Source organism: Mustela nigripes, chromosome 12 (genome assembly GCF_022355385.1).
Source record: "Mustela nigripes isolate SB6536 chromosome 12, MUSNIG.SB6536, whole genome shotgun sequence".
Taxonomy (NCBI): Eukaryota; Metazoa; Chordata; class Mammalia; order Carnivora; family Mustelidae; genus Mustela; species Mustela nigripes.
In genome coordinates this window covers 64833990-64853981 of record NC_081568.1, presented here as the reverse complement: position 1 = coordinate 64853981, position 19992 = coordinate 64833990, and the positions used below count along the sequence as shown (strand labels likewise).

The following is a 19992-nucleotide window of genomic DNA, read 5'->3' as shown; positions in this document are numbered from 1 at the left end:
TTTTTATTTTTATTATTTATTTTTTTAAAGATTTAATTAATTTATTCGATAGAGACACAGTGGGAGAGGGAACACAAATAGGGGGAGTGGGAGAAGGAGAAGCTGGCTCCCTGCTGAGCAGGGAGCCTGATGCAGGGCTCCATTCCAGGGATCCCATGATCCCTGGGATCATGACCTGAGCCAGGGGCAGATGCTTAAAAACCAAGCCACCCAGACACCCCCAGAGTCCAGTTTTGGTTCTGGTCTGGGTTCTGGTCTGGGTTCCAGGCTCTAAGTTCCAGAGGCATACTGTATGCTCCAGGTTTTGGGTCTGGCTTCTGGGTTCCTCCAGCCCCTCAACAATAAGGCTGGAAGATGATGGCCTACTTGGCTAGTGGGGTTTTGGTGCCCACCCCTCTTAGCTGGCTGAGACTTCATTCTGGCCACCAGCATCCTGGGCTGGGCTGGCCTGGAAGTGGGATGGTGCTTCTTTGGCGCTTCTCCTTGGCTTTCTGACTCTGTTCAACCCCCAGACCAGTTCCTGGAGAGAGGAGCTAAGATGGTCACAGAGCACCCCTTGCCTAGTCGAGGCAGGAGTCCCAGGACACACATGTATTCATGTTTCAGCTTTTCTTGGACCTGCCAGGACCACCAGGGACAGGAATGGTGCCCCCTGCTTTTTGTGAATGGGCCTAGGTGGCATCTGATTCAACATAACCAACTATGTGTGTTTCCCCCATCCGGCTATTCTTTCCCTGCGAAAGCTGAGTGCCAGCGACTGATCCCCCAGACACTGGAGTCACCTGACCACCAGGCCAGGCCCCCTGCAGGGTGCACCTTGTGCTCGCTCCTGGGGGTAGGGATGGCTGCCCCAGGGAGCATCTGTCCATGGCTGTGTCAGCACTTCCTGTCAGGCAGGTAGCAGCTGGGGGCTCTGCCTGCCCCCACCCTGGAGGGGTCGCCAAAGCCAAGGTCACTGTGTGCTCTGCACTTGCCCTGTGGCCACCCCATGCCATCTGCTTGACTGTCACCATGACTGTCAAGAGGGGTGAGGGGACCAGAGATAGGCAGCAGGTTTCTTTCTCAGAGGCTTGGGTCCTATGGCCGTTCTCATGGCAGTCCCACCCACTCTCTCCGCCTGTGTCCTCCGCAAGATGGGGGTGCTGGGGACTGCAGAGCTGTCAGCAAATATGTGTCCTCTCCCCTCCTTCACACTGGGTGCTTGGTGGATAGGCTGACTCCCCTCCAGGCTTCCCATCTGGTGGGGTGAGGGGAAGCAGCTTTCATGACTTTTCCCAACCACGCAGGAGTCCAGCTCTGTGCAATGCAGGGGCTTTGAAAAGGGCCTGGGGGTTGGCCAGCTGGTGCCTTCTGTCTGTGGGCCTGGACCCCCATCGCTGCAGTGAGGGCCCAGGACCTTGAGGGATTCTGAGTGTGCAGAGCTGGGAGGAGGGAACTAGGTCTCCCTCAGCCTGGGACAGCTTCAGGGGACATATTGGGGAATTGAGGACAAGGGACACAGCAGCCAGCCAAAGCGGGCCAAGGTGGGCTGTGGGCTGAAGCCCCACAAAGGAAGAGTTTATTATCCTTCTCGAGAAAGGGATGGTGGGTCAGAGTGACAAAGAAGTGGCCTTGAGAAGTTCTTTGTTATTATAATTATTTTAATTGCATCATTTAAAAAGCATTAAAGCTAAAGTTAAAGTGTCCTTTGACTACTACCTCCAGTCCTGGTCCCCTCTCTATTTTCCTGTCTATTTGACATGTATCCTTCTAGAACATTCTCTGTTCTTTCTGTATCCTTTTAAGTGTGTCTCTGTGTTTGTGGTTTATATAAAGGTATCATGTCATGCATATTGCTCTACTTTCTTTTACTGAACAATAATACATCTTGGAGAACTTTCCACAGCAGAACATGTTCTACCTAATTCTTCATCTGCTGTGTGGTATTGCAGGGCATAGACACACCACCACCTTTTTGTTATCCCACTCCCCACCCCCCACCCCCACACACATTTGTCTGTTTGCCAGTTTTTGGGTCATACACAGCCCAGCAGGGATGGGGCTCCCTGTGCCTGGGAGTGAGTGATTCTCTGGTGGTACTTCTGGGATCACATGCTGTGTGTTTTTAATTTTCAGCAGAAATTCCCAAGCTGCTCCCCAGAGCAGCCATATCAATGTATCCTCACCCGAGAGGGTGCTAGCTTCCCATCAGGGTTTCCTCCCTGCTCCCTGTTGTGTGTTCCTGAGTCAGACAGCCTATGTGTTGTCTGATTGTGTCCAGCAACAAATTCCTTGCAGGATCCTGGACTCGTCACTTCCCCTCCTGTAGCCTTGGTTTCATCCCCATCAGGCTATTTTGTCTTGAGGACAAAGATGAGATAAAGGATGGGACATGCCTAACTTGGGGGCCTGAGCTGATGTGAATTTTCCTCCCCCTGCAGGAGCTCACATCTCTAGAGGCCCTTTTATCTGACCCATGACCTCCTCTGTTATGGGGCAGTCGCATCTGTTGGTCCTTTAGAGTCGTAGGCATCACTGCTATTACTGATGGGTGAAGGGTGCGCTTGCCTCAGGATCTGCCAACTTTGGGAAGGTCCCATCTTTCAGCTGGTGTCCCCACCTCTTTATCTTCACACGTGGAAAGTGTCTCTGCCCCCAAGGGAGAACCCCCAGGGCCCAGGAAGTATAAGGAGGTTCTGCAGCTGATTGGAGAAGGGACAGGGGTTTGTCTCTCCACCTTCTTCTGGCCACAGACTATGATCCTGGTGCTATGCAGTCCCCTGCCCAGGACCTCCACTGCCTTGCTGTCCCTGTGTCCTTCACTGAGTCTATCTGAGGCTGCAGAATCATTTCCCACTAGGCCAAAGGGATACAGCACTGACTACGATGGACAAGGTCACTGCCATCAGGGCATGTTTATCGTGTTGTCAGCGAACAAGTGTAAAGTAAACAAGGTCACTACAGAGTGGGATGAGCACTGTGACGGAAGGAAACCGGACAGCATGGTAGAGAACAAAGTTATGGGGAATGTCATATCTGGTATCTGTCCATTTGGACTGCTGTAACAAAAATATCAGAGACCGGGAGATGTATAAACAACAAAATTTATTTCTCACAGTTCTAGATGCTGGAAGTCCAAGATCAGGGTGTCAGCACATCTGGTGTCTGTGACAGCCCTTTTCCAGGTTGTAGACAGCCAACTTTTTGCTCCGTCCTCACAGGGTAGAAGAGGTGGAGATTCTATTTTATAAGGGCACTAACCTCACTCACGAGGGCTCCACCCTCATGACCAAGCACATCCCAAAGTCTCCACCTCTTAATACCATCACCTTGGGACTAGGATTTCAACATGTGAATTTGGGGGGTGCTGGTGGACACAAGTATTTAGACCACATCATCTGTGACCGGGGAAGGCTCCACTGAGGTGTTCAAGCTGAACAATGAAGTAGGACTTTTGCAGTTGCTGGTCTGAGAAAACCTACTCAGAGCTACGGGCACATGCACGCAGAAAGAATGTATTGCCTTGCCTAAATGAGGATGTCTAGGGGTGGGTGACTTCAAGCCTGGGTGAATTTAGGTGTTCAGGTAGCTTTGGTCAGGAATCTCCTTCTATCTCTCAGTCCAGCTCTCCTGTGTTGGCTTCACTGACATGCAGGTTCTCTCCCTGCATAATCTGCTCAAAGCCCTGGGATATGGTAGATGACCACAACTGAGGTCAGAGAATTGTTCCTGCACCAAACTCTGATCGGCCAGGCCTGAGTCATGAGCCCACCTCCACCCCCAGCAGCTAAGGGTTCTGGTCAACCCAGCAAGCAAAATGGGTAGAGGGAGCAAAAGGCTGAGAGCCCCCAAGAAAAGCTTGGGTTCAACTTCTGGAGAAAGGCCTGATGGGCCAGAAAACCCAACTGATCCATCTCAGGAATTTCAAGGAAGAGGTGCCATGATGGGGGGGGGCACCAATTCCTGGCAGAGGGGACAACAAGCACAAAGAACTGGAATGGGGATGAGAGCTTGACCACCTCAGGGTCAGGAGGGCCCCTCACTCCTCAGGTGTCCCCTCGAGGTCCTCATGTCCCCTGGTTTCCTCTAGCTCAGCAGCACGGGGCCTGAGTCTGGCTTCTCTGCCCATACACTGGGCCCTCCTTCTGGGAGATCCTCCCTGCTCCCCCTCAATGTGTGGGCTGCCTAAAGACAGGGATGACCACCCAGCCCAAGCAGACAGGAGACAAAACCTGCCCCCAGTGCAACAACCAGTATTTCCAAAAGGCCCTTAATGCATCCAAAGGAGCCCACAGCCATGTCTGCAGACACTTGAGCCCCACTAGAAGCAGAGGACGACATCCAGATACTGTACTCTGCTCAGATCCAGAGACTGAGGAACAGCATGGTGACAGGGGACACAGGCACGGCTCCCCCGAAGGGTCTTCCCCTCCTTCCCTTTCCTCCGTCCCTCCTGTCTCTGTCTTATCTCTCATAGTCACACCTCAATACTCTGTGCAGTCAGGAAGAGAAGTTCTGACAACAGGAAGTCAGGGGGCACATCCTGAGGTCCCCAAGGGCTTCCTGGTATTAACCTTGGTGACGGAGGCAATACAGTTTCGGGGGGGGGGGGGTACCCAGGGTAGACAGGCACACAAGGAACACACTTCATGGGAGAATAATAATTACTATTATAATAACAATATCATACATCCAGGACAAACCCAGCTGCCCCAGGCCAACTTCAAAATCCATATGTCCAGCAGCGCCTGTGTGAGTAGTGAGGGGCTGCCCACCCGCACCCCCAGGACTTATTCATACCAGCTCCCTGCCGAGGGGCCAGCCCCTCGTCCTGCTCCCTGCCGAGGCTCTACCCGGGGTGGGGAGGCTCGCACTCCAACGCTGCCCCTCTGTGCTGGGCCTGCCTGTACTGGGGAGGCCAGCCCCACCTCCCCTCAGTGGCCTGGCAGCAAGGGTTGGGGGAGTGAACCGATGAGGGAGCAAGTGGTGGCAGCTGTGGGGTGTGGCTCCTCTGAGCCCGCTCTCCACTGCCTTCCAGCTCTTCCTGCGGGCCTGCCCGTGGCAGGAAGGGGCCAAGGACACTCATGGCACAGACAGAGCATGCAGAGCGGGCCCACAGCATGCTTGGCCCGCCAGGTGCCGTGCAGCTGGCCTGGACTGCTGGGCGGCTGTCAGAGGGCCGCGTGGGCCGTGGAGTCCGAGGGGTCCCCCTTGGGCTGGACCTCTGATACAGTCTGTGGTGGGGCCTCCTGGGAATGGGGCCCTTGGGTTGGCAGCTGCAGAAATTCTGGAAGCACCAGGTCCTCTTTGCGCAGAAGGCCCCTCTGGTCATGGGCCCCACTGCTCTGCACTCGATTCAGCAGCTCCACCAAGCCTGGGCAGGTGGGGGTTGGGGGGCGGCGGCACATAGAGTCAAGAGGCCCATTGGTGCAGACCTGCCTATGCTAGCCCACCATCATCCCGCTGCCCTTCCTATGACCACAGCCTCCCCAACGCCCTCCCATCCTCAGCCGCTCTGTTCCCCTAGCCCCAGTGGACACTCTTCCAGACATGCAGTTCCCATGCCTCAGTTTAAGCCTCTTGGATACCACCCACCTTCGATGGTCCCAGTGCTGCTAGTCCCTAGCTCCCACCATCCCCAAAGTACCTTCAATGTCACAGGTCTGCCGCTTCCCAGGGATACTACTGGGCGCCTCGGCCAGCGAGTTGAGGGACAGTGGAGGGGGATGGGTAGCCTTGTTCTGGGCTCTAGGCTGGCCACCCTGTAAGAATGTGGAGTCAGAGCCACAACTGGGAGGGGAGGCACTGTGGGTAGAGCGGGGACCCCTTTCCCTCTCTCACCTGACTGCAGTACTGGGCTATATCTCCAGCTCCGGAAATCTTCACACCTATGACAGAGAGCACCACTGTTAGTGTTTGCCTCCCACCTGGCCCCCTTTCCTTCTGGGCCCAAGCCATCTCCAGGGACCAAGCCCCAGAGCCTTGCTTCTCTACCTGGGTGAGTGTCCAAAACCAGTCTCTGGGCCGCCACCGAGCTCACTAGCTTCCCCAGATCCAGCGGCTGCTTCTCGCCTGGCTGTGGGGACAGGTCAGCAGCCTGCGAGCCAGGCAGCCCGCTCCCGGCCGCCCCTGACCCGCCCGGCTGTCCGTCCGCCCCCCCCCCCCCCGCCCCCGCCCCGGCTCACCAGGCACAGCACCACCTGTTGCGGGCTTAGACCGTGCTTCGCCAGAATGGGCTGCAGCGCCTCCTGCAGCCGCTTGGTGGGCTTGGCGGAGATCCGCACCACGCGCTCCAGAGCCACCAACTCGACCCTGCACGGGACCCTCGCGCTGCGGCAGGGCTGCAGGGCGGAGAGCGGGCCCCGCCTCTCCCCCAACCCACCAGGAACCGGTCTAAGAGGGGGCGGAGCCTGAACTGGGGGTTGGGGTAAGTTGGGGGTGGGCCCTTAGTTCCGGTGACACAGTTAGCCAGAGGCTGGGACAGGAGAGGGAGAACCTGAACTGGGACCCAAACAAGGGTTGGGACCAGGCCCCAGGCCTGGGAGGAGGGGCACTCACTCGAAGGTGATCCTGTTCTCCAGCCGCACTTCCTGGTCCGCCAGCACCGAGCAGTCCTGGTCCAGGACCAGGGCCTTCTGCAGATGCCAGAGGGACGTCTCAGAGTCCTCTCTCCTCAGCCCCAACCATCCCCAGGGTCTGAGGGAACCACCTCACTTCTCTGATGGCACCCACTGGGGTCCCCTGAGGGTCAGAGGCAAGGGCCAATGGGCTGGTGAGGTGTAGTGATGTAGATGGAGTAAGCCACCTGGCCAGATTGGGAGCCTAATACAGCCAAGGCCAGGGAGAAGGGGACAAGAAGGTTGGACAGCTTCGGAAACCAAGTGGAGTTACAGGAATCATGGGAGTGGGGTAAGCACAGAATGGCAATGAGGCTGCTTAGATAAGGAGCAGGCCTAGGTCCTGGATCATGGGGCCGCCTCTTCCCAGGCCAGGCCAGGCCAGGCCCTGCCTCCTGGATAGCTGCCCCCTTGTCTCTCAGGCATGTGAAACCCAGCTAGACCAGCTGGATGCATTTCCTTCCTCACCACCCACCTTTGATCAGCTACCCAGGCCTTGTCCCCTTTTTGACACTTGTCTACTTCTCTCCATCCCCACCTACCAAAGACACTTCCTGTCTCCTCACTGCAACAAGCTCTCTGCCCCCACGACTGCGGTGAGGCCAGAAGGACATAGTGTCTGCACAGTGCCGGGCACACAGTAGGTATATAAACAGTAGGTGTAGTGACTACTGCCCCTCTAGTCCCCACTGTCTGCACTAGCCCGGGGCAGGGAGGGAGCCTCTTCCAGGGATAGGTCCCTGCTATGCTGCAGGGACAGGTGGAGTGTGGGTGGGGAGTTATATTTGGCAGTCGTGAATACCCATCTGGGCTTCAGAGGCTGCACGGGTGGCCTGAGTGGGCAGAGCTCCTCCCACGACTGCCCTCCCAGTCCCACTCTCCCGGCCCTGGAACTTGCCCTGCACTTCTTACCCACATCCAGGACTTCTCTTACGCTGCTCCATCTGCCTAGAATATCCTCTCCTGACAGCTCTACCAGGCAGACTCCTCCCCATCCTTATTCTCTCCTCATCAACAGCTGCCTCTTCCATGAAGGCTTCCTGGCAGCACCCAGAAAAGCCTGCCTTTCCCCAGAAATTCTCTGAAGCTTCAGCTTCTCTTCCCTGATCACATCCTGCCAGGCTCACCTCCATCCTGTGGACCTGGAGGTCAGAACTCAGGCCCGGGTCCCTCTGCCTACCCACCTGGTAGTGCCTTAGGTCCTGCCTGAGTGAAGGAAATCCTGCAGGGTTTCCCTGGAAGGCAGCATTCTTTCTTTAGATCCCCCTTATGGGATGGTTTAGTCCAAAGTGAGTTTTTCCTTAGACTCCTCTTTAAAACTTAATGCTCATTTGCAGCTCAAGAAAAGTTTTTCATGGGCTCAGTGCATTTGGGTGTCCCTGATGGCCATTTCAAGGATGGCCAGTAGGAACTCTGGGAGTCATGGGGGGAAACACAGTTCTGGCCATGCTTCTCCCCCCGGTGAAGATGATGGGTGAAGCTGGAAGCTGGAAGGGGAGTAAGGATGGGACTCTCATAGGATGGGGGTGGAGGCCTGAGTTTGAGGAGTTGGTGCTAGGCTGCTTTGGAGTTGGACATAGGGGGAGGGGCAGGGTTGTTTTGGGGATTGGTATTAGGAAGGGGGTGAGGATAGGAACAGAACTGGGGTGGAGGGCCTAGCTGAATAGAGATAGGAATGGGGTTGGGGTCAGGATCAGGAAGAGAGTGAGAGCTGGGGACCAGACCAGATTCACACCTGCTCATTGCCGACTAGATAGACCTTGATGTCAGGTAGAGAGAGGCCTCGTTTCTCACAGATGCCCGCCAGCATGGCACGGATGGTGAGGCCAGGTCGTGCCAGGGCCAAGGATGCTGTGCCATCAGGCAGGTACACGCAGCAGTACTTCCCTGGCCGACTCTCACTCTCACCTTCTGTGCTCCCAAGGCTCTTCCGGTGGCTCTGCTTCCGGGCAGGAGCAGAGGGAAGGTCATGTATACACATTCAGGGACATGCAGGGAGGTACACAGACAGGTAAGGTCACTGGGGCACACACACACCTGCACACGCCTAAGGGCATACTTCTAGGCAGGCAAAGGCACTCCTCCTACAACAACATAGATATGCTCACCCAGATGTAGTGGCGCCTAGAGACAGGTCCTCCCGCTGACCCACATACACCTGCTGGGGACACCTGGGCACCCACACGTGCACACACACGAGGAGAATGTACACCCATGGCACGCAGGGGTCCAAGGCGCGGTGAGAACAGGAAGAAAGTAAGGAGTATGAGGGGTTGGCAACAGGAGATGGAATTGGGGACGAGGACTGTGACTATGAGTGATGGCGGCCCCCCAAAGGTGCATGAGTAGCGGTTTTAGCCCAGGCCTCATCTCCCCCAGAAGTCCGCTCACCTCAGATTTGCTGTTGACAAAGGCAAGGAAACCAAGGTCCAGACTGGCGGAGGAGTTGAGGGAGCCCTGGGACTCTCTGCGTAAGGCTGAGTTTGGGGCTCCGCCTGCCAGTTCTAGGGGAGAGGGAGCAGTGAACAAAACAGCCCCTGCTCCTTACACCCCCTTCTCCACAACCAGGGGGACCCCGCTGGAGCTCTCCTGCGGGGTCTAAGGCGTCTTGGGACCATGGAAGTGTTGCTACTGAGGGGGTTTCCCAAACTTCTGCTCTAATCTAGAAACCAAATCAGCGGGGAAACGTGGTGGTCACCGGGACCTCTCTTTCGGTTTTCACAGATTTACAGACTAGAAGACAAGTAGGAGGAAGTGGGGGTTCTCAAAGCTTGCCCAAACTCCCACCCAGACTTTTCTCTGGGGCCTCCAACCCTCACCCCTGCGGAAAGACTTGCGGAGGGGGCGACCCCCAGAGCCCTCAGTAGCCGGCAGGTGCCCCAACTCCTCCACGCCCAGCGGGAGCGACTTCCCGGGCTTCAGCTTCGGCTTCTGCGGGTACAGGAAAGGCGCTGGCACCGGGCTGGGTTCCAGCCCGTGTGCAGACCAGGGGCACACCTCTACAGAGCGGCACCCGGCCCCCTGCTGCCCACAGCCTCCCGTCCGCACCTTCCTCGTGGAGTCAGGGCTGCTCGGGCTGGAGGAGACAGGTTCCCGCAGGGGGCGTCCCTCGGCCTCCGCCAGGAGACACTCGCGGTATAGCGGAGACTTGACGAAGCGCGCGTAGCTGTCGAACTTCATCAGGTTGAAGATCTGCGGGACCCGCTCCGGGGCGGTGAGCGGGAGAGGGCTGCTCCCGGACCTGGCTGGCAAGACCCTAGCCCCTCCCACCCAACTCCTTGGTCCAGCCCCGCCCCCCTTGGCTCCGCCTCTACCTCAGCTAGGCTCCGCCTCTAGCCCCTGTTCGCTGCAGCCTCTGGTACCGCCCTCTGACCCACAACCTGACACTGCATTTTACTTTGGCTCTGGCATCTAAATTTGCCCTTTTTCGTACCCCACTCCACCCACATCCCACCCGCTACAATCGGCCCCCGCCCCTGGATCTGGCTCCGCCTCTTGCACTTTCTTCCAAGGCCACGCCCCCTAATCCCAAGAGACCCTTGGAACAGCTCACCTGGAGCTGCTGTGCGCGGAACATGTCCGGTCGCGGTTCTGCCAGCACCTCCTCGCCTAGCCAGGCCTGCCGGTCTATGTTCACTGGGCTCAGCGCCTGGCTGGACAGGAATTCCTGGTAGATATGGCGGGCTTCCTGAGCAAGCTGTTGCAGGAGGGACAGAGAAGTTCAGGCACATGGCCCAGGCTCTGGTTCCACCACTCTGTCCCAGCCCCCCTTTCCCCCACCTGCTGGGTGTCGCTGGCTGGGATCTGCTGGAAGCGCTCGCAGGCCTTCCAGAAAGTTACATTCTCAGCGCTGAACTCCTTTTTCAGGAACTCCTAGCCCAGAGAAGGAGAAGGAAGTTAGGGACAAAGAGACCCGGCCAGGGGGTGCAGTCAGAGAGCCTGGGATAGAGGTAGGGCCAAGAGACCAAGTCAGGAAGATAGGGCCAGACAGACAGATGAGGCCAGACTGGAAAGCACAGAAAGAAAATGAGAGGCAGAGACAAGGAAAGTTCCCTGCTGAGAGAACAGGAAGAAGGTGCCAAAGAAAGGCTCAAGGACACAGCTGACAGAGGAATCCCACTCTGGCCAGTCTGAAGCTCCATCCATGTCCTCTCCCATGCCCAACCCCCTCCCCCCCACACACACTATAGTGACCACTGCCATCTGCCCTCCCAATCCTACCCCAAGGCTTACAGTGAAATAAGCCAGCCCCAGCGGGTCCTGCAGCAGCCGCTCGAAGGACAGGCCCCAGCTGGCCACAGGCTGCTCCTCGGTGGGGAAGGGGCTGCTGGGGCCACTAGGGAGGCTGTGGATACTGAGGGAGCTTCCTCGGCCCTCGCCCTGGCCCTGAGGCCCCGCCGTGCTGCTCAGCTCTGTAGGTGGATGGACAAGTGGTGGTGAACCCTGTGGCCTTTCCCAGCCCCTGACCCAACCCCATCTGCAGATATTTTCCCTGGAAAGATAGCAAGTGGCAGGGGTGTCCCCACCCTGTTTCCACATACCCTCCCCCACCCCAGGCAAACCTCCTCTATACCCTCTGTCACTTACCTCCATCTGAGACAGCCAGAACCTACAAGAGACCCAAGGTAGGCAGTCAGAGCACAGCTCAGGGTGGACTCTCAAGGGACAGTTTTGGGTTCAGGCCTCAGGACTAGAGCTGTGTTCTCCTTTCCCTGGAGGACCATGCTGGGCATTCCCAGCCTGGTCACTGCTTACTCTGCATTTTGCTCAGGCTCTTCCTGGCTCCCCTTCCATCATGTGTGGACCACTGTGGGCTGGGAAGTATTCCAGCTTACTTTCCATTTGCCCCTGGTTCCCTCCTCCCGAAGCACCTGCTGGCTAAGCCCAGGTGTGCAGCATGGTGCTATCAGCAGAGACTCTGAATCTTGTCTCTGCCATTTACTAGCTGTGTGACTCGTTATTTGTTCGTCTTCCTCTGCAAATAGGGGATGATGATAATAATAGTAACTTACTTCCTCGGACTATTGTGAGGATCAGATCAGTTTAAGACATTTCCAGCAGCTGAAACAGTGGCCAGCATGTGGTAAGTGCTGTATCAGTGTTTGCTGGTGTCTCTATAGCCAGTGATCTCTTTGTTGCAACTATGTCCTCTTGGAGAGGGAGAGACTGAGAGACCCTGCCCGCCCCCCCCCAACCTTAGGCTGGTGCCAGGATGCTATTTTATAGTTGAGAACAGTCATTCTCAGACTCTCGTGTGCATTGAAATGAGTTGTAGGAGCCCAGGTCCAGAGATTCAGACTCAATAGGTCCAGATGGGTCCAGAGACTCTCCGTCTCTAACAGGCTCTCAGGCAATGCTGATGCGCTAGTCCGTAGACCACTGTGAATAGCATTGCTGTAGAGACCAACTCCATCCTCCCCCTCCCCCACGCACAGCTCCGACTTCTGTGGGAATCCCAACCATTAGTGAAATAGAAAAAAAAAAAAAAAAAAACCCCTCTTTTCAAAATGACTCTTGCAGTGGTTTCCCTTGGTCTTCCTACCTTCCTAGCAGCTCCTCCAGCTTCCTCTTCATCTCCTACCCACGCAAGGTGGCCTCTACCCCTCCCTGACTCTGTCCTGGGCCCTTTCCTCCTCCCACATCTCTCCAATTCCAAATCCACATAGCCAACTTCCTGCTACCATCTCTGCCCAGATGTCCCACAGGCCCTTCCAACTCAGCCGGTCCCAAAGGGAGCCACCGCTGCCACCACCAAAGCAGGACATGGAACAGTTTCCCTACATCCTTCCTGTCTTTCTTCCCACTACCTGGGTTCAGTCATCCCCAATTCCTTCCCCTCTCTCGAATCCTATATTCTCACTAAGGCTGTCACGGTGGTTGCTCCCATCTGTCCCTTTGTTACATCCTCGCTGGAAAGAGGTCTGCAAACATGTCTCCCAGCCCTCCTAGCTAGAATCTCCCTCCTTGCTCCCCACACTCCCCTAGGAACCTCAGGTCCCACATCTGTGGGCCAGAGCTGGCCTGGAAATATGTAGGACATTATTAATATCTTGGGCCTCATTTTTGTTTAAGTGGACTTACCTGATTGAGCCACCCAAGAGGACCAAGACTTTTTTTTTTTTTTCATTGTAAGTTTAAAGGTGTTTCCCACATTTAAAAACCAGGAGTTTCACGTAAACTCCTGTGATGCCTCAGCTAGCTGGAGCTTCTTCCCAGCATGACAACCTTGACTGGCCCTGAGCAGCAACTAGCTTCCCTGGAAGGGGCGCACGTTCTCTTCAGAGGTCTCTGGGGCCAATTTGATGCCATTTATGTTACTTATGGAAACAGGTGCTGTCCCAGACTGCTTGAGTCCCCATTTGTGCTGTGTGATCTTGGACAAGGCACTATACCTCTCTGTGCCTCAATTTCTTTCTCTATAGAAATAGGGCAAATGCTTCCCCTGACTTCAAAGGGCTGCTGTGATTAAATAAGTTAAATATATAGATAAGGAACCCAGAACATGATCTGCATGATCCGGCATGAAGGTCACTCTCATTGCTGTTGCTGCATTAGTATTGGGGTCTGACCCTGCTCCACTTTCGAGTTTGCTAGCTCTGTTGTAGAGGAAAGAACACAGGTGTTGGGGACTGCCAGACCCAGAGACATATCCCAGCTCTGCCCTTTTCCATTCACACCCTCTGGCTCTTCCTTGAGCCTCATCTCCCACTGGGAGTGTGGAGGTAAGAGTTTGCTGAAGAGGAAAGAAAGTTTGCACAGAATGTGGCTGGGCGTGGAGCCCACCCGCAGGTGCCCCACTCCCACCACTGGAACCTTTGCCCCCCTGCCTCTGCACCCCCCATCTGATGGCTTCTTTCCTTCTTCCGAGTCAGCTCCAGTGGCTGGCTGCCAGAGAAAGTCCCAACTCCTGGGGTGCACGAGAATTGAAGCTCAAGGTCCCTTCCAGCCTGCTCCTTCTGTTCCTGGCAGCTCTGCTCCTGCCACACCTGCCTATCTTGCCTGCTCTGCATCTTTGCTAACCTTAGGGCTGCTGACACCATCCTCTGCCCCAGGCTCCGGGAACCATCCTGCCTCCCCCTCCGTGGTGGCCACCTGGTCCTCTGCCCCCCACCCCATACTGGCCTCTCTCCCACCTGCCCTGTATCCCTGCCCTCAGCCTCTCCTTAGCTCAGAGTCCCCATGGCTGCTGGGGCAGGACTGGAGCCACTGGCAGGGCACAGGAGCTTGCGGCCCAAGCCAGCCCACACTCCTGTTTTCTTTCATTCTTGACATTACGTTGACTTGACTGTCCGTGTCTTTAGGCTGGCTCCCAGGTCGTGGGAATGGCCAAGCTCCCTGCCCTGGGGAGGTGGAGCTGTTGCTGGGTCACAGCTGAAGCTCAGCCTGGGCCTGACTTATGAACCCCATCAGCCTCCCCCATTTCCCTCCCCCTTACTCCACCCTACATTTTATCAAATTTTCTAGGTTCCCCAACACCCCTTCACACTCCTGTTTCCTGCTTTTGCTGATTTTTCTTGTGGAATATCTGCTCCCACTCCCCTCACTGAACTTACTGCTCTCCAATCTCTACTCATTGACATCAGTCCCCTCCAATGACCAGTTGCCCTGAACCCTCCTGCCCACCACACTTATGCCCACCCGTGTCTAGGCCTCTCTGTCCTTCTAGTTTGGTAGCTCCCAGAGGGTAACCCTGGTTTGTACAGGGACCCAACCTGCACTCCCTCCCATGAAGCACTCTCCTGGATCTGGTGCTAATGAGCAGCCATCAGGGTCCCAGCAGTCCTCCTCTGCTCTCGCATGAGGTCCTGGCACCCTTCTTCCCAGGGATTCGTCTCCTCTGAATGCCCTATCTCTGTGGCCTGCAATTCACCTCTGCCTGTCCCTCTGGCCCCCCTGATAGTTGATCCACAGAGTTGGGGCTGAGGTGGGGTAGGGACAGAGATCCGGAGGTGGGAGGGAGTGAGGATGGAGTCCAATTTCAGTTCCACCATTCGAGGGCAAGTAACTTCCTCCCCTGGGCCTCAGTTTCCCCCCTGGGTAGAACAGGGCTCAGCATCCCCAATTTCTTGCGACTGCGAGGAAGAGTGAGTGGACATGCAGCAAGCATGCAGCCGTCAGGGGCTCTGCTGACCTCATGCTGATGCCTCTGCCCAGGGCTCCCGCCTGCCTAGTCTCCCAGGCCTGGGGAAGTTGTGCTGAGCAGGACCAGCCTTGCGCCACCCGGGCTTGCTTGAGGAGAAGTGGTGAGTGAATGGGAGAAAAGGGGAAGAAAGGATGAGGAAGGGTGTGGTGGAAGGTGACTCCCCTGACCATGGTCAGGCCTCAGTGTGCCATACTTTTTTCTTAGGCCCTGGAAGGGCCACTGGTGTCCAAGGATATCAAGGCTAGAGTGGGGTGGCCCAGCACTGCTGAGCTCCGGGTGAGTGACAGGTTCTCTCTGACAGCACACACCCTTGTTCTTGCTCTCTCCTCAGATCTTTATCCTGTGTGGCAGGTGTTCTTAGCCCCATTTTACGGATGAGAAAACTTAGACCCAAAGAAGTCATACAGTAGAGAAGTGGCTGAGCTGAAGTTAAAAGCCAGGTGCGCTCAGCTGGAGCCTGAGGTCTTTCCCTCCACTAAGCTGCCTCCCTGGGCCGACAGGAGATGTACAAGGGGAGCTGGGAGGCCCAGAGCCTCAGCTCTTCGGACACAGGTGAGCTAAGTCAATGAGAGCTAAAGAGCCAGCAGGGTCCTCTTGAACTCTGCCCTCTGGAGAGGTCAGGTCTCAAAGGGAAGGCCAATTGACTTAGCATCTTCTGTGCTGGACACTCTGTACCATTATCTCATTTCACCCTAGTTTGGGGAAACTGAGGTCCCCAGATCCTCTCTGGGTATATGCGCAGAGAACCCCTTCAGCCTGAGCCAACCCTGAGGAGCTGACCCCTAGCCCCGAGCTGGATGCCAAGAAAGCAGGCAGAGTTCCGGGAGGCTCTGCCTTGTGGGTCTCTCCAGGTGGGAAGACTAAGGGGGGCTCCTGAGAGTGGCAGGATATGATAACCACCTCTCTCCAGGCTTGAGGCTCAGCTTCCCCTCAGGCCACGTCCCTCCACACACACCCTGTGTCTCCCCACATCCAGACCCTTCCCATGCCATCCTCTCTTCCATATTGTGTAGCCTTTCAAGAACTTCATCCCACAAAATGCACAAAATGTTCCGACAAGTCAGGTCTCCCTCCCCAGGTCCCCCTCAAGCTTTCTCTACCCCGGGCTCGTGGCTCTTACCCAAATCTGAATAGTATTCTGATATTTGTCCCCGTGCCTTTTGTGCCTTGCCAGACTGGAAGCTGCTTGAGGAGAGGGGCCAGGGCAATGGGTTTGGGTCTCCAGTGCCTGGGACAGGGCCAGGACAGAGCAGACCCACAGAGGAGCCGTTGACTGAATGACCGCATGAACAAATGAAGTGGCAGCAGGGTTTGGGTGGAGATGTCCCTGAGAGGGGGCTGGGAGCCTCTCTAAGTGACAGGTTTCATTGCAACTGCCTGACAAGCTGAGTGGCAGAAAGACGAGGCTGACAAATGAAGCTGCCTCAGCAGGGAATGATGGCAGCCGTGGGTGGGGGTGGTGGCAGGGGGAGGTGGGGGAGGACGGAGCCAGGCAGTTCTGGGAGGTGGGGGAGCAATGGCATTAAGTCAGAGAGGCTGAGCTCAGATACAGGCCCTTCTACTTGCTGGCCGCCTTCAGCATGTCACTTGCTCCTCTGAGCCTCCCTCTGGGGGTAACCCATAGAAGGAGCCCGCCACCGGCTCCAGGGGTGCCTCTGTGTGCTGCCCCTGTGTGCACCCCTGCCTGTCCACCCCTCACCACTCAGCTGAGCATGGTTTCAGAAAGCTGACCGATGACCCACAAGCAGCTGAGCTGTGACCCTCAGGGTTTCAAGAGGTGACATGGAGAGTTCAGAACAGACCCAGGAAGAGCTAAGATAACCTGTGTGTGAAGTTTGCTTCTGGGAACCAGGGCATCTGTGAGCTTGCCAAGGCTGGGAGCAGAACATGGGCGCCCTCCCTTCTCTGAATGACTTTGGGGTAGAGAAAGCATGGGCTGACATGGGAGGGACAGAGGCTGGGTCTGTCTCCAGGTACCCTCAGTCGCCTCCCAGTTCTGGGCACTGCTCAGAAGCACCAACCCAGCTGCCCTCTGGGGTGGGCGTGAGAGTGGACATGATCTTCCTTGGCCAGCACACCTGAGTATCGTGCTTCTGGGGCTGGAGTGCAAGGACCTTAGGTTCTTGAACTTTCAAAGTTAGGTTGATAGTAAAGACAGTGAGGTGGGGGACTGGGCCAGCTTGGTGGGGTTTGCTTCTTTCCCACCCAACTAGCCTGGGGCTGGGCAATAGACACTGGAAGAAGGAGAGGTGGAGTAGGGTCTCGGTAATTAGGAGGTAGGAGTGTGAGTACAACCTCAGTTTCTGAATGAAGGAGGGGATCCTTGAAGAGGGGCTGAGCACGAAAGAAAGCATTGGGCTGACATTTATGGAGCCCCCGCAGTGGGTCAAGGGCCTCATATTCATCATTCCACTTAATCATCTCAACAAGCCTTTGAGAACTGCTCTAATTTCCTTGTTTTACAAGTGAAGAAACTGAGGGTCAAAGAGGACCCCTAGTAAGGGACAAGGGAGCCAAGACTGGAACCCGGTTCTTTCTAGACCCATTGCTTTTGTTCCATAGTCCTAAGCTGGGGCTAGGTTGGAGGTTAAGACACTGGCTGGCCTTCCTGGGGTTGCAAGGAGGGGCTGGGCTCTGCCAAGTGGGCTGGTATCCTAGGGAGAGAAGAAAGGCCCAGCACAGTCTGCCCCATCGGCTGAATGTATAAAGAAGCTGGACTGTCTGAGCACAGCTATGATTTACAGGTGAAGCAGCCAGGGAGAGGGTTTAGGGGGTGGGGCAGCAGCAGTAGCCAGGGTATCCGAGCACCCAGCTGCTCCCACCCTTCCTCGTAGCCCAGGATAGAAAAGACAAGCTGCACCAAGCTGGCCCGGCCTGGCTGAGCCATCCCAGGCTGCCCGAAGACTACTTGTTCTGGCAGGAAGCCTCTGGAGCAGGTCCAGCTGAAGGGCAGTGACCCACTGAGGGTTCCCCTTACCTGACCTTGGACATTAGGACATGGGGTGAGGGGACAGGACATGAGGCTAAGTCAGATGTAGGGGTCTGGGCCCTTATGGGGGTAGGCAGGGGTCAAAGGGCATGCCAGGTCTCCCTGCCCCGGATGGGACCAAAGTGGCCGGAGAGGAAGCAGTGGGGACCAGAAGCCTATACCCACTGTACTCTGCTTTCCTCTCCAAGATTGCCCCAGATCCCCAGCAGGGCCCTCTAGAAGGTCCTAGGATGAGAGTCCCAGGTCCCATTGCCTGCTCCTGTTTTTACCCAACTTCTCCCGCCCGTGAGCAGCATGCAGGCTCTTGCCCAGTCCTGCCTGGCGTGCCTCCTGGGCTCCACCCTGGGTGTGCCCACCCCTTCCCCCTGGCCTGGAGCCCACACTCACCATGCGCCCGTTGGGGACACCCAGGTGCTTGGGCTTCCCTGGCATGCCGCCGCTATTCACGGGTCCCTGCTGTGAGGAGAGCCCACCATGGGGACTGTGGGCAGCCCCGGCCAGAGCTTGCACAGTGGCAGGCAGGCAACAGAGAAAGCCCGGCTCCGCTCCTGCGGGCCCTCACATCCTGAAACACCAGCTCACTACCTCTTTTCTCTGCCACAGGAAGTGTCTCTATAGAAACCGAACCACAGAAAGAAGCAAGGTCTAAGAGAGCGAATGCCTCTTCCTACACACACACACACACACACACACGTACGCACGCACACACACGTTCACAGGCACACACACATGCCACCAGTGCACCCTTGGCAGTGCCCCACACTATTACCAGCACATCGCAGAGACCTTTGTGCACCCAGGAAGGAGCTCGGCCTGGTCTGGCCCAGTCCAGGGAGCTCCAAGTTCATGTCTGGGCACACAGAAGTGTGTGCTCACACACTTAGTCACCTTTTGCACCCTGGCGGGGGCTCACGTCACCATGTGAACATGCGCACTGAGTATGTACACATGTACCTTACTCAACACACGCTTAGCTCCCACCTGCTGTGTGTGTGCTGTGCATGGGCACACCCAGTGTCCCCCCAGGCACTTGTGCTCATGCGGAGTGACTACCCCCAGGCACCACCCAGATATGTGCCCAAGTGTACAGACAGATGGACACCTTGCGTGCACGGTCATGTACACACAGACCATTCAGGCATGCGTGTCATAAACACAGAGGCTCGCCCTTCATAAAAAACCCCTGTATTAAAAAAAAAAGAAACCCCTGTATTTGTGTATCTAGTCCCCTGGACAGGGGCATGTGACAGGTACAACTGCCCATAGACATGCAAGTCCTCAGCCCTCCCGGTGACACGTGCATCAGTGGCCTCCATGTGTGACGCCTATGTGTTCATTCTCACTCATACAAAAATCCCACCTTGGTGTAGCACCATCAGCTGAAGAGTGACACCCTGCCCTCCCAGCCCCGGCCCAAGGCGAGCTGAACTCTGGGCCCTTAGCTAGAGTCCTTAGTTGGTCTCTGTTTATACAGACATGCACCCACCAAAAGAGCTTGCATTTTACCTTGTATATGGGCTTAGCACCCTCAAGTCACCCACCACTCTGGTCTGGGCCCCTCTTCGGTTTTTTACCCTCTATCCTACTGTTCCCATCTAGGGCTGTGACTTGAACCTTTCGGTGGTATAACTGGCTGACTCTTCACTACAAGTTCATGTCCTCTTCCTCTGGGTACATGGTTAAACTTTAATTTCCCAGGCTCACTTGCAGTCAGGTGTGGCCTTGTGACTAGTCCCACCAAGTAAATGTGAATGAAACAATGGGTGCTATTTCTGGACCAAGATTTTTATGTAATATGTGCCCTCCACCTGGTCTCGTTCATCTTTAGCTGGCTGGATGAAGGAGATTAAGGGATTGTGGGGCCATAGGAGGAAGGAGACAGCGTCTTTGTATTAGGGCACAAAGGGAACCCACCCATCAACCAGGAACACTAGTTTTGCACTATTACATGAGTGAGGAATAATCTTTGAGCTGTTATAAACATTTGAGTCTGTTTGTGATAGCAGCTAGTGTTCCCCTCTTCACCTGGCCTGACTTATCCCTTCCCAGACACCTTGCTCCAGGCTCCCCAGATAGAGGGATTCAGTCAGACTTGGTATGTGTATTGGAGGCTGCTTCTGGGCCTGGAGCATTGTCTTAATAACGTGCATGACAATGGCAATGTGCTTGGGGGTGATTTATGTGGTGCGTGATGTCAGTGGGAACTGCCCATCTATCTGCTGTGTCCTGATTCTGGGCCTCGGTTTCATGGAGGGCTTTACCAT

The 19992-nt window shown here is 55.9% G+C and overlaps 1 protein-coding gene across 1 annotated transcript; it reads right to left on the bottom strand.

Annotated features, from left to right (window-relative positions):
- Nucleotides 1-3066: 3066 nt before the first annotated feature.
- RGS14 (regulator of G protein signaling 14) lies at nt 3067-19251 on the bottom strand. Its single transcript, XM_059417456.1, is given in 17 exon segments — nt 3067-5238; nt 5241-5353; nt 5627-5741; nt 5821-5867; nt 5974-6055; nt 6165-6291; nt 6538-6614; nt 8332-8535; nt 8988-9100; nt 9416-9527; nt 9645-9788; nt 10150-10293; nt 10377-10469; nt 10830-11008; nt 11184-11205; nt 18116-18340; nt 19235-19251. Coding segments are annotated over 16 exon segments (1794 nt in total). The 5' UTR covers nt 18161-18340; nt 19235-19251; the 3' UTR covers nt 3067-5061.
- Between the last annotated feature and the right edge of the window lie 741 nt (nt 19252-19992).